Consider the following 13600-nt stretch of genomic DNA (forward strand, 5'->3'; position numbering starts at 1 on the left):
AGCAGTAGGGGTCACTACAATTGGCCTCAACATTCCTGGGCTAAGGAAGGGAAAAATCAGTCCGGGCTCTCATTTCTGACCTCTAAACTGTGACATGCTGAAAGGCTCAGCTGTGTGACCTCCATGTGCGAACAGCCTGCCACCGCTTAATGTCCAGGCTCATACTCAATGAATGACATTTAGGAGGGCTGATGGTGCACTTAGAACCGTACCCCAGTAAGCATCAGGAGAATAGGGAAGAAATTTGGGGAAATAATGTGACATCAACACAAATAACAGAATCAAATGTTTGAAAATAAAGTTTTCATAATAAACATTTCAGAACTCATGAAATCACTCTGAGTAGTGGCTGGAAACAGGCTCTACTGGAGAAAAGTAAAATATGCAAAAGGCTAAAGATCTTATTGTGCAATATTTATTTTTTGCACGCTGTTACTTTTATTACTCAAAGTCGAAACTAAATGTTCATTTTTCTACTACAGTTTTTAAGATTGAAGATTTTGATTATCACTTACTGCTCATTGCTTCAATTTTGATAACTTTGCAAAACAAGTGCTTTATTCAACATGGTTGGAATTTTTTGTTTTAAAAATGGCACCTGACCTTCACCCTCAAACTCCCTCAAACAGGGCAAGTAGCGAAAGATCACTTCCACTGGTTGATGATTAAGTAACAGGGGACCTAAATTTAGACTTAGTACTAGAAGCATAAAGGGGGAGGCTAGAAGTGTTTTTATATGGTAGGTTCATATGAATGGAATGCTCTACCACCTTTGAAACCATTACAATTATGACATTTTCGAGACAATTAAATAAACATAGGAAAAGGAATAACAATAATGGGCAGAGGGAAATAACAAAGAAATGGGAGTGGACAGCTCCAAAGTTAAGTTAGAATGTGCCAAAGGCAAACTGTGCTGAATAGCTTCCTTCCATGCTGAAATTTCTGTGATTCTATGCTTAATACAGTATAGTCTGCACATGGATCTGTAATCAAAGCTGTGGAGGTAATTTTAACCTAACCTGCTGAGTGGGAAACTGACAGCGACGGATCAGCTGCCTGTTTTACATCTCATCCGACTTTACTTCCCACTGCCTGATCTGGTCAGTTTCCGCTAGACGGGTTAGGTTAAAATTACTGCATGTGATATAAAGTGTGCATGAACAGCGAGAGTAAGCCAGCTATGGGAAATGAGCTTGGACAGACTCAATGTAATACCTAGCAGGCAGCAGTGCACACCACAAAAATGTTCTAATTAGCAATCTCTGTCAGGGAGGCCACAGGCGTGTGGGAAATAGAAGATTACAATGGTGCAATAAGTGCCTTTATCCAACGCTCCAATGAGGTACATTGTCTGGGCCAAAGTAGAGGAAACTTTAGTTTACATCAAACTGTGCCGTACGTGACCTAGGAATACTCAATACAGATCTATAGAACTAGGATGACTCATCTGCAAAACCCATCACCCCTATGCTCACATTAGCTCCTTGTCCAGCAGCATCTTTATTTTAAAATTTTCATCCTAGTGCTCACTTTCCTCCAAGATCTCACTCCCCTCTGTGTCTAACCTCCTCAACCATTTTGGCTCCACATTCTTTCACACCCTCCCTAAACACAATGTGCCCTAATGTTCAAAAGCCTCAAGGCCTACTTCCTTACCCATGCCTCAGTCATCTCTCCTCACTCTTCAGCTGCTGCTCAAGATCCATTTATCGTCGCTGCAAAACCCCATGAAGCGATTTACTATGTTAAAGGTGCTATATAATTGCAATAAGTTCTTAAAATTATATTGTTTTCAATGAGAAACACATTGTACGTGTTCAACAGACGCATAATATATGAAGAGACTGGCAGGAAAGTCAAAAGGCATCACCTTATGTGGGACAACGATGGCCAAATTATCCTTCTCCTCAGATTCAAATATCCAGAACATTTTGAAGCCTGGAATAAGTCTGACATTTTTCAGAAATAACCAAGATATTTTAAAGTAAAAATAGAAGATACGCTCTCAGTAAAGCACACAGGCTCCCAGTTGCAGACTAAACCAATAGCTTTTAAGCAACTTTACAAGCACCCATAAAAGTACATCAATAGCAGACAGCTGCAGGTACTGACTCTTACCGTCAACTGATGCATCAGCAGTTCCATTAAGAAGGTGATCTTGTTACTGAACAGAACATAGAAGCAGTTGTCATAGCAGCCACTACAGGCGAAGCAGTATGCATTAATCACATTGCACAGGGATCTGGAAAATGACAAGAAAAAAAAATCAGGTGAGCTTGTATTTGCTTAAAGACGCTTTTATATGTCACCACCAACACTCTCCACTCATACACTTACCCAACAATCTTGCCTTCTCTGCTAAAGGCGCTTACTTTTACTGGGATGAAGTTCCACTGGAATTTGCTGTCCTATGGTACCTTACTTAAGTAACCATTCCTGAAATGTGAACTTAGACAAAGGGTTTTGGCAGGACATTTGGCTTTGGGAAGCATCACATCCAATTCTGATCTCATCCCCATTTCAGTGGGAGTTGCTGGATGGTGATCAAGAGTGGCAATCCTGGCCAATCTTTCCCTTCTTAGCCAAGAACATCAAAGTCACCCACTCCGAAGTCAGTTAACTCAGCACAATGAATGAAACTCGAGGCCTTCTGGATAGGTAGCTCAGCTACATGCCTATCAGGGAACGTCAGAAGTATACTTCCGAAAGACAAACTAAAACATCTGGTAAAAGAATAACATTCATAAGCTCTGTTAATAATTATAAGAATTTTATGACTCTCAGTGATTATAAATACAATAGTTATAATCACCTTTTGTAGATACACTGACAGATCAAGTCATGGTGTCACAGAACTGCATCATACACCTTTTTTTAGTTTAGTATTTGAAAACATGATTCAGATTGTTTGAAAGTTGTATATTAAAACCCTCACATAATTCTCCAAAATGCAAAGGGAGTTAATTAGTTACTCTGTCACTAACAGGAAGGGAAGGAAAAGCAAAGGTCATGAATTTATACAATGTTTTTCATGACCATATGATGTCCCAAAGGGCTTTGCAGCCAGTGAAGTACTTTCAGTATGCTCACTACCGTAATGCAGGGAAATATGTCAGTGAATATGTGCACAGCAAGGTCCCTCAAACAGCAATAACTAAATAATTTGTTTTAGTGATGCCGGTTGAGAGATAAATATTGATCATGGCACCTGGAGAAATTCTCTGCTCTTTTTCGAATAATGCCGTGGGATCTTTTACATCCACCGGAGAGGACAGATGGGGCTTCGCTTTAATGCCCTACCCGAAAGATAAGACCCTTCAATAGCGCCGCACACCTACAGTACAGCACTGAAGTATCAGCCTGGATTATATGCTCAAGTCCGTGGAGTGAGAACTGAATTAAGATTAATAGTAGTAATCAACCTATGGTTTTGCCCTTCAGATCAAAATTACAGTCCTCATCTCTGTCGTAAAATACCAGTACCCATCCCTAATTAATATATTCAGATCTAGCTCTCTGCAGGATCCTGATGGGCTTCATCCTAGGGTCTGAAAAGAGGTGGCTAATGAAGTAATAGATGCGTTGGTGTTAATTCTTCAAAATTCGCTAGATTCTGGAAAGGTTCCATCAGACTGGAAAGTAGCAAATATAACCCCACTATTCAAGAGTGGGGGAGGGAAAAAACAGATAACTATAGGGCACTTAGAAAAGCTCAATGTAATCAGGCATAATCAGCATGGTTTTGTGAAAGGGAAATCATGTTTAACCAATTTATTGGAGTTCTTCGAAGGAGTAACATGCGCAGTGGATAAAGGGAAGCCCATTAACATACTGTACTTGGATTTCCAGAAGGCATGACAGGTGCCACATAAAAGGTTACTATGCAAAGTAGGAGCTCATGGTGTAGTGGGTAACAGATCTATGACTCTATTTGCATGGCTAGAAGATTGGCTGGTTGGCAGAAAACAGAGTATGATTGGCACGATGTGACAAGTGGGGTCCCTGCTGGGGGCTCAGCTTTTTACAATTTATATCAATGACTCAGATGAGGGGAGTGATGGCAATGGTAGCTAAATTTGCAGATGAAACAAAGATAGGTAGGAAAGTATGTTGTGAAGAGGACATAAGGAGGTTGCAGGCTGATATAGATAGGTTGAGTGAGTGGACAAAAATCTGGCAGATGGAGTATAATGTGGGAAAATGTGAAGTTGTTCACTTTGGCAGGAATAAAAAAGCAGAGTAATATATAAACGGAGAATGACTGCAGAATTCAGAGGTGCAGAGGGATATAGGTGTTCTAGTGCATGAGTCACAAAATGTTAGTATGCAGGTACAGCAAGTCATAAAGAAGACTAATGGAACGATATCCTTTATTACGAGAGGAATTGAAAATGAAAGTAAGGATGTTATGCTTCAGTTATACAGGGCATTGGTGAGACCACATCTCAAATATTGTGTGTAGTTTTGGTCTCCTTATTTTAGGATGGATGTAAATGTGTTGGAGGAGGTTCAGAAGAGGTTTACTAGATTGATACCTGGAATAAGCAGGTTGTCTTATGAGGGAAGGTTGGTCAGACTGGGCTTGTTTTCACTGGAGTTTAGAAGAGTGAGGGGAGACGTGATTGAAGTTTATAAGATCCTGAATGGTCTTGACAAGGTGGATGTGGAAAGGATGTTTCCTCTTGTAGGTGAGTCCAGAACTAGGGGGCACTGTTTTAAAATTAGGGGTCTCCTTTTTAGGACAGAGATGAGGAGAAATTTTTTCTCTTAGAGGATTGTTCGACTTTGGAACTCTCTGCCTCAGAAGGTGGCGGAGGCAGGGTCATTGAATATTTTTAAGGCAGAGGTAGATAGATTCTTGTTAGGCAAGGGAATCAAAGGTTATCAGGGGTAGATGGAAGTGTGGAATTCGAGACACAAACAGATCAGCCATGATCTTATGGCGGAGCCGGCAAGAGGGGCTGAACAGCCTACTTCTGATCCTAATTTGTATGTTTGTATGTCCATTAGTGGGTGAAGCCATGTCCAGGACCACCAGAGCTGACTTAATCAGCTCAGTAGGAGGCTACAATTGGACTCACTATCGGCTTGCGAGCAGGAAAATATTAGCAACTAAAGCTCTCTGCCTCGCTTTCCTCCTTTAAGATGTTCCATGAAATCAACTTTTCGTTACCTGTCTTAATATTTATGTGACTCAGAGTTGAATTCTGTTTGATAATGCTCCTGTGAAACGGCTTGGAATGTTTTACTTTGTTAAAGATGCTAAATAAATGCAAGGTTTTCTTGCTATTGTTCACTATCCAGTCAGTGCTACTAGAGAGTACTTATGTGAGGACAAGCTCAGACTCAGCTATGGTGTCATTCGAGGTTTAGTGGCCTGGTAACAGATATTGTCTAGGCTTACACAATGAACACTTGGGAAGATATCAGAGGCTGGTTATAATCAGGAACAACACTCCAATAGTAGTTAATGCCTTTAGTAGACAAGGGAAGAAAACGTTTGTTTCATTCAGTAGTAGCAATCTTGCCTTCGACTCCAAATATTACGGGTTCAAGACCCACCTCAGGACTTCAGCACATAAACGAGGCTCACGCTTCAGTGGAGTACTGACGGAGTGCTGCATTGTTGAAGTGTCACCTTTCACAAGAGACATTAACCTGAAACCACATCTGCCTAGTCAGGAAAATGTAAAATATTCTATGCCAATATTCCATGAATGGCAGGAAGTTCTCCTACTGTCCTTGCGATATTTATCTCTCGACCATCAACAAAAAAAGACAGATTATCTGGTAATTTATCTCAATTACTTTTTGCTGTTATGTGCAAATTGGCTGCTACGTCTGCCGATGTAACAACAGTAATTACAGTCAAAAGTAATGGACTGGCTCTGAAGAGCTTTGGGACATACCAAGGGCATGAAAGTCACTATATAAATACAAATTAATTAACTTGTCTTTTTCAATATAAAAAGTTAATATGCTGTACAGAACCCCATTTCCTCTCACATTGATACTCATGAAATTCAGGATTCGTTAACAGAACCAGCAATTCATGACTAAATTAATCCTTTGTTTGGTTTACCATCAATGCAGATTAAAAAGATAATATTTTTTGGAAGATTTCGTCACTGGTTTTGTATTAAACAGCAAAGGCTGTATTACTAAATGGAAATTTAGAAGTAGGCCAGCAGTACAAATATAACTTCCAGCTTCACAATAGTTGTGACTGAATTAAACTATTGAATACAATGGATGACCCACTGACCACACTTAAGTGGACTTTCACTATGAAAATAGAAAAGGTAAAATTGTAAATGCAAAGAGTTATTCTAAATATTTCAACAGAGATTAAAGCTCATCTGAATGGGACTCTGATATATGCAAATATGGGTCATGACCTGATTCCTTTATAGCAATGCCTACTTAGGCTTCTTGTATACAAGCCTAACTAGTTGTAACATTCCACTCTCCTCCAGCAGAAATCCAACACCGACGTATTTTAGATATTAAATGGTTGCATAACTCTTAAGAACGACAGCAATAGTATGTAGTTTGTACTATACCAGTGGTGTGCAGAGTTGACTTATTTAAAATGAATGTGAATTAAGAACACTCATTCTCTTTAAATAAGTCAGGTCTGCATTAAACTAGCAGAATGCAAACTACGTCATGCAACAGATGGAGAGTTCTATTGGCTACTAATCCCAGGTTATGTATCCAGTTAATCTTGACAATGATTTCACAGATCAATCACAAGGAAGCAGTTCTAGAAAACTCATTTCAGTAAAGACACTTCCAAATCGTACATTACAAGCTGCCCATAAAGGACAAAGGCACAGACCTCCAAGGGCAGCTCAAGTCTTTTTATTCCACAAACGTGATGTGTAATCTTAAGCAAAACTTTACTCCTTTGATCTTTCAATTCATAGACTCAGAACTTCTCCTGCCCCATATTTCTGTCAGGGCAACTACCACCAGCTCCTCTCCTACATACTCCCTCTCTCTGAAGTGTCTTTGGATAGTCACTATGTTAAAAGCACAATACAAATGCAAGTTTCTGTTAAAGTTCATTTGCAAACTTTACTGTTAGTGCATGCTTAGGACTGTGTGATTCCCAGCTGTTCTCTTTCCTGATATCAAGAGATGTTAAATACAGACCAGAAATGGTAAAAGTACACTGTCAGCCTGCACAGCTGAGAGAACCATGGCTAGATGCAAAATAGCAGACATGACACTAAGTGCTACTGGCAGGAAGCACCTTTAGTCAGAGAGTCAATCACAAGAACTGCAGTGGTCCAAGTGGAAGACTCATCAGCACATTCTCAGGCCAACAGGGGGTGGGAAGTTAAACGCAGCCATGAAGGTGTCATCCACATCCTGTGAACAAAATATTTTAATCATTGCCAAAGCTCACACAACGTGGCTGCTTGGGTGCTTGTGAAACCATACTGAAGAAAAGGCTTCAGACCATCAGCAGGAGAAAAAAATTGGAGCAAAAAATAAAACTGGAGGAGAAACGAACAAGATGTAATTCAATTAGCAAAATAAAGCATTTAGATGAGTATGGTTTTCTTCAGCTAATGGAGACAAGCAGACGTCTTATTCCTTGGTGAATACCCTGCATAAAGCTGACATGGAGATTCTGCGTGAACAGGATAAAGCAGACCCCAGGTGGTTTCCAGTGTTAAATGGTAGATTAAAGTCAGTACAACTAATTTCTTTACTTTAATCTTATTAGAGTAACAACAGCTGTCAACTGTCATCATTTGCACACAAGCCCTAAATGGCAAAACCAAAGTACTCTTGCATTTAGAAAAGGTTCACTGCTGAAGACCCAAGTGTCATTTCTCAAACTTGTTGCTATAAATTAAACAGATTATGGATTTTTTAAAATTAAAATATTAAAAGAAATAAAGTGGTTTCCTGAAATAGTAACACCATCGCCATGAGGTTTCTCTCAGTTAATACTTACATTTATGTCTTCCATTAAATTCCCTCCCTTCCTTTCATTACACCAGCATGACTCAGCTGGTGGGACTTTTGCCTTTAAGTCAAAGTTATGGGCTCAAGTTGCATTCTAAGATTTGATCTCATAATCTAGGCTGCCCATTCACTGAAATACTGAGAGTGCCGCATTATCAGAAACACTGTCTTACACAAATGAAGCCCTCTACTTGTTTGGGTGAATGATAAAGATCCTGGGACACTATACGAAAGAGCAAAGAATTCCCCGGCTGTCCTGATTAACATTCCTCCCTCATCCAATACCACCAAAACAGATGATTTCGTCACCGATTTCACCGCTGTTTGTGGAATCTTCTTGTGTGCAAAATCTCTTCTGTGCTCATATTGTTGCTCACTGTATGTTTTTGAAATTGATACAGTTCTGGTCAAATACCTTTTGCTAGTTTACAGTGAAACGAACAAAATTTGTATCCTCTGGTACTTCACCCAGTTGGCTGTTCTTCATATGTGCCCCTGGCACTGAAGCATTATCGTAATTTTGACGGTAAAATAGTGGCAATTGGAAAATTTTGACTTGAATAATCAACTGTGGAGGACAACACTGCTGACTTCTAATCCATCCTCACCCAACATTTGCATCCACACTTTCCAATAGAGGTCACTGGATGATTTTTTTTCTCTTCCTTAGATAAGGAGCATTGTATCCAACTGTTTCACACGCATTGTTGAGACTTGCATACGATTAATTAATCCTTGGCCTTTTTAAAAATCAATTCTATACTATTCCAATAAATATATATCATTTATTTCCATCTCCAACACAACAAATCTTTGATTCGTGACTTAAAAAAACACTATTAACTGCCACTTTTTCTCCTTTAAAAAAATGCTGAACTGTTGCATTCATCAAGGTGAGGGGTTTTTGTCCTGCAGAAGACCTTTCCAACAATATCAGCATCAAGCACCATCAGATCAAGCACCTGGCTTTGCTGGAGCACCCCCTTTAGTTTGGACCAACAGTTTCCTTAGGACCCAAGCTCAGAGAAGCTCCACTGCAAGTTTGAGTTTTTCTATTTAATACATCAACCCATTCTTATGGTTTTCTGTCAACTTTGGGGAGTTTTGTTTTTGGGCTCTATTTAGGATTAGAATTATGGCAGCTAAAACAAATTTAATGTTGGAATCTTACACCTACCACAGTAATGACTTTAACTGCGTTAGTCTTCCATTAAATGTGGAAGCTTGTCTCAACTGGTATCACTACCACATTTTTTTAATTCTTTCATGGGATGTGAGCGCCACTGGCTAAGTCAGCATTTATTGCCCATCCCTAATTGCCCTCGAGAAGATGGTGGTGAGCTGCCATCTTGAACCGTTGCAGTCCGTGTGGTGTAGGTACAACCACAGTGCTGTTAGGAAGGGAGTTCCAGGATATTAACCCAGCGACAGTGAAGGAACTGAGATATAGTTCCAAGTCAGGATGGTGTGAGGCTCACAGGGGAACTTGTAGGTAGTGGTGTTCCCATGAGTCTCCTGCCCTTGTCCTTCTAGGTGGTAGAGGTCGTGGGTTTGGAAGGTGCTGTTGAAGGAGCCTTGATGAGTTACTGCAGTGCATCTTGTAGATGGTACACACTGCTGCCACTGTGCGCCGGCGGTGGAGGGAGTAAATGTTTGTAGATGGGGTGCCAATCAAGCAGGCTGCTTTGTCCTAGATGGTGTCAAGCTTCTCGAGTGTTGTTGGAGCTGCACTCATCCAGGCAAATGGAGAGTATTCCATCACACCCCTGACTTGTGCCTTGTAGATGGTGGACAGGCTTTGGGGAGACAGGAGGTGAGTTACTTGCTGCAGAATTCCCAGCCTCTGACTCGTTCTTGTAGCCACAGTACTTATATGGCTGGTCCAGTTCAGTTTCTGGTCAATGGTAACCCCCAAGATGTTGATAGTGGGGGATTCAGCAATGGTAATGCCATTGAATATCAAGGGGAGATGGTTGGATTCTCTCTTGTTGGAGATGGTCATTGCCTGGCACTCGTGTGGCACAAATGTAACTTTACCTCAGAATTGGTTCACACCTCTGTGCAGTACTCAGGGAGAGTTACACTGTCAGAATTACCATCCTTTCTATGAGATGTTCAATTTAAGACATCTGACAGTTCAGGTAAATGTTAAAAATTTTATAGCACTCTGAATACGAGCAGGGAATTCTCCCACATCTTGAACAATAGTCTTCTGTGGAGCAACACCATCAAGAAACAAATTAAGATCATTTATCTCATAGTTTATGGGCGTTTGTGCGAAATGGCTATCCAAATAATAAGCCATTATACTTCTACATAATTCATTGTACATGAATTGCTTGGGGCTTTTTTTCCCGAGAAACGAAATGAGGTGTTATACTTATTTTAGTTTGGGCTGGATTCATATCCAGGTCCCAAAGATGCCAGGTCAGTTTGTTGACCCAGTGCACTGATCAGTCTTCTATTTCCTTTTGCAAAGTTTCAAATTTGCACAGCTTATATTGTATAATGATTGTCCTTCGTAGCATCAAGCATAGTTGCATATCTTGGTGATATAGGCCCAATAAAATCACTGAATCAGAACTTTTGCCTTGCTTCTGTCATAATTTGCAGATGATACCAAAATAGGAGGTACAGTAACTCTTTAGAAGACGAAAGGAAACTGCAACGGGATATTGATAAGGATGGGATGGAATTACATGCCAGCAAGTGTAAGGTATGCATTTTGGTAAAATAACAGTAGTAATTACACCCTGAACAGAAATATGCTCGTTTTTGTGGAAGAGGGGATGCAGATTCACAGAACATTAAAGGCAGCATTTTAAGTTAATAAGGGTATAAAAAAAAGCTAGGAAAATTCTAGGCTTTATCTCGAAAAGTGTAGAATATAAAAACCAAGAGATAATACTGAAGCTATATAAAACCTTAATAAGATCTCAGCTAGAATATTCTATGTAGTAGTGGGCTCCATGTTATAGGAAGGATACTGAAGCTTTAGAGAGGATACAACACACATTCACCAAGATGCTGCCTGGTATGAGGAAATATAAATAGGAAGAAAGATGCAAACATTATGTTTTTTTCCCATTTGAACAGCTCAGGTTGAAAATGAAGAAAATATGGGCTAGGTAGATAGAAGCAGACTGTTTCCAGTCATAACTCAGCACAGACTAAGAATCAAAGGTGTGAATGTCTAGTATGTATGGATGTATGGCCCTCCGCAACATCCAGCATTGCCTACACAGAACAGACCATTAAACATTGTGTTAAAGTAACTAATTAAGGCAGGAGTTCAGAAACAAGAATATGAATTTAATAATAGCATGACAATTTTCTCAAAACTCAAAGATGATGTATTTAGAATTCAGACCTCATGAGTATTATACTTTTGGTAACAAATGCTGATCGCTTAAACATGATGAACAAAATGAAGTATATATTATGGCAAAAGGCACGAGAGAACTACCAACTGTGGCTTGCATGCTTGAAGCGAATTACACAGCTGCTTACTATTGTTCCACATGAAGCAAGTAAACATTAATACAGTCCCAGTTGTGCTTTTTTTTAGTTTAAATATTAAAAAAGTACTCAGCATTCAGGTTGACAGATTAATTGAAAGATTTATACAAGGCACAGCCATGTACCTCATATACCCTGAGTTGCTGTGAAATGTAATCACATCATTTTTAATTGAATTGGTCAGGTTTTATGCACAGCAATATCATGTCAAATTATACAAATGCCTAGACAAAATACACACTGATAAAATCAAAATTGAAATACTTATGTGGTATAACACCTCGCTCCCCTTTTTCCTCTGCCTTTGACATGAATAAGCTTCCCGCAGGTCAAAGCACATTAAAGAAATAAAGATCCCGCATTTATATAATGGACCGAACAAGGGCCAAGTCTGGATACAATTGCAAAATGTGATCTTTAACACGACAGAATATTAAGGGGTTCTTCCGCAGCTGCCACCATCACTTAAAGGGTTTGTTTCCACATTCCCAGCGTGGCCCCAGCTGGCTTTATACTGGTGAACACTGGTTCTGTCCAGCGGGACCAATCCTGCTATTACTGACCACCGTGTTTTCTGTCTCTCAACAAATGTATGAAAGATCATGAGGGGAAAAAAAAAAAGAGTAAGCTCTGTTCAGGTACTGTTATGACTTTACAGCCTTAGAAACTAAGTTAATTTGTCGTTGCCAATGTCCATATATTGACGCACATCACTCACAGTTGCTTCAATACCTTACATAAGGGGGCACAGTTTGTTCAGTTCAGAGGTCTGTTGAACAGGTTTGGCACCGTCATGGCCCTAGTTCCAAACTAGCATCAAATAAAAGCCATAGTTGGATGATGCCCTGAAGCGTGGCCCAATTACAGGCAAGACCTGAAAACTAAACTTCATTGAGAGCCTAGTGAACACAGGAATTTAATAGGGCAACATCCAGCACCTTACAGTTATTATTCCCTATCAGAGATATTACAGTACGAGGAAAACTATGACATTCAGTGCACTCTCAAATTCAGCAATGTTTCTAAAATGTGTAAGGACCTATGTGGAATGTGTAAGGGCAGAACAGGACAGAGGTGGAGGTCCATGGAGGTTAACCTTCTGGGAAGATGATGACATCAATAAACAAACGAATAAAGTGGGGGTCTTCAAACTTCACTGACTTGGGAGATTCACTGCAGATATTGTACACTCCCAGGGATCCTTTGTAAATATGGACATTCAGAAAATAAACAGAATAGAGAATCCTTGAGGCACTATGCTCACATTGCACAGTATATCCAACCCAGAAATCTAATGACCTTCAGGTCTTCTGGAATCTCAGTTTGACAACCGATTATGTAAATAACAAATTGAATTGGGCTGTGAAGTTAATTGATGTTAAAGGTAGGAAGGGATTGACGTTTGCAGATACATCCTCCTCAACATTCCTCCCTCAAACGAGATCACCTGGACATAAGTGGCTATTTGCGGGACTTTGTTACATAATGACTGCCATGTTTGCCTACATAACTGAAGTCACTTCACTAATTGTGTGACCTACTTTAAGAAGTTTTCAGTTATTACTAAAAATTTTATTTATTATTTGTACCTGTTTACGTTTCTCTTGAAGCAGATCTGGTCGACAAGATACCAAACCCATTGCTAGAATACGTTATACACCACGATTTTTGTAGCTACAGTTGACAGACTCCTTTCCGTGACGATACTGACTGGAACTTTGAAGAAAGTTACGCAACTGAAACTTATTTGCAGTAATGACACAGAAATCCAAGTAGATGGAACAAAAAAGAGCATGCAATTTTGACTTTTGGTCATTGCACTGCAGCCCGTTTAAATGGACGTCAAAGATCACATGGCACTAAATGAAGAAGCAAAGGAAGTAACCCTGTGCTGGGCCAACATTTGTCCCTCAACTGCTACCACCAGTAAAACACATTAATCAAGCATTTATCTTGTTTCTTGCTGATGCAGAATATTTGCAGGATAAGGTTGAAGCATTTTCAACAATCTTCAGCCAGAAGTGCTGGGTTGATGATCCATCTCGGCCTCCTCCTGAAGTCCCCAGCATCACAGATGCCAGTCTTCAGCCAATTC

General features: G+C 39.9%; 1 protein-coding gene across 3 annotated transcripts in view; it reads right to left on the reverse strand.

The window, feature by feature from the left end:
• scaper (S-phase cyclin A-associated protein in the ER) overlaps positions 1-13600 on the reverse strand; it is a 384847-nt gene that overhangs the window by 109744 nt on the left and 261503 nt on the right. For all 3 annotated transcript variants that reach the window (XM_068015512.1, XM_068015509.1, XM_068015510.1), the window contains exon 24: positions 2122-2245. In XM_068015512.1, coding sequence (XP_067871613.1) covers positions 2122-2245 — 124 coding nt within the window. The remainder of the gene's footprint in view (positions 1-2121; positions 2246-13600) is intronic.

Source organism: Heterodontus francisci, chromosome 35, assembly GCF_036365525.1.
Source record: "Heterodontus francisci isolate sHetFra1 chromosome 35, sHetFra1.hap1, whole genome shotgun sequence".
Taxonomy (NCBI): Eukaryota; Metazoa; Chordata; class Chondrichthyes; order Heterodontiformes; family Heterodontidae; genus Heterodontus; species Heterodontus francisci.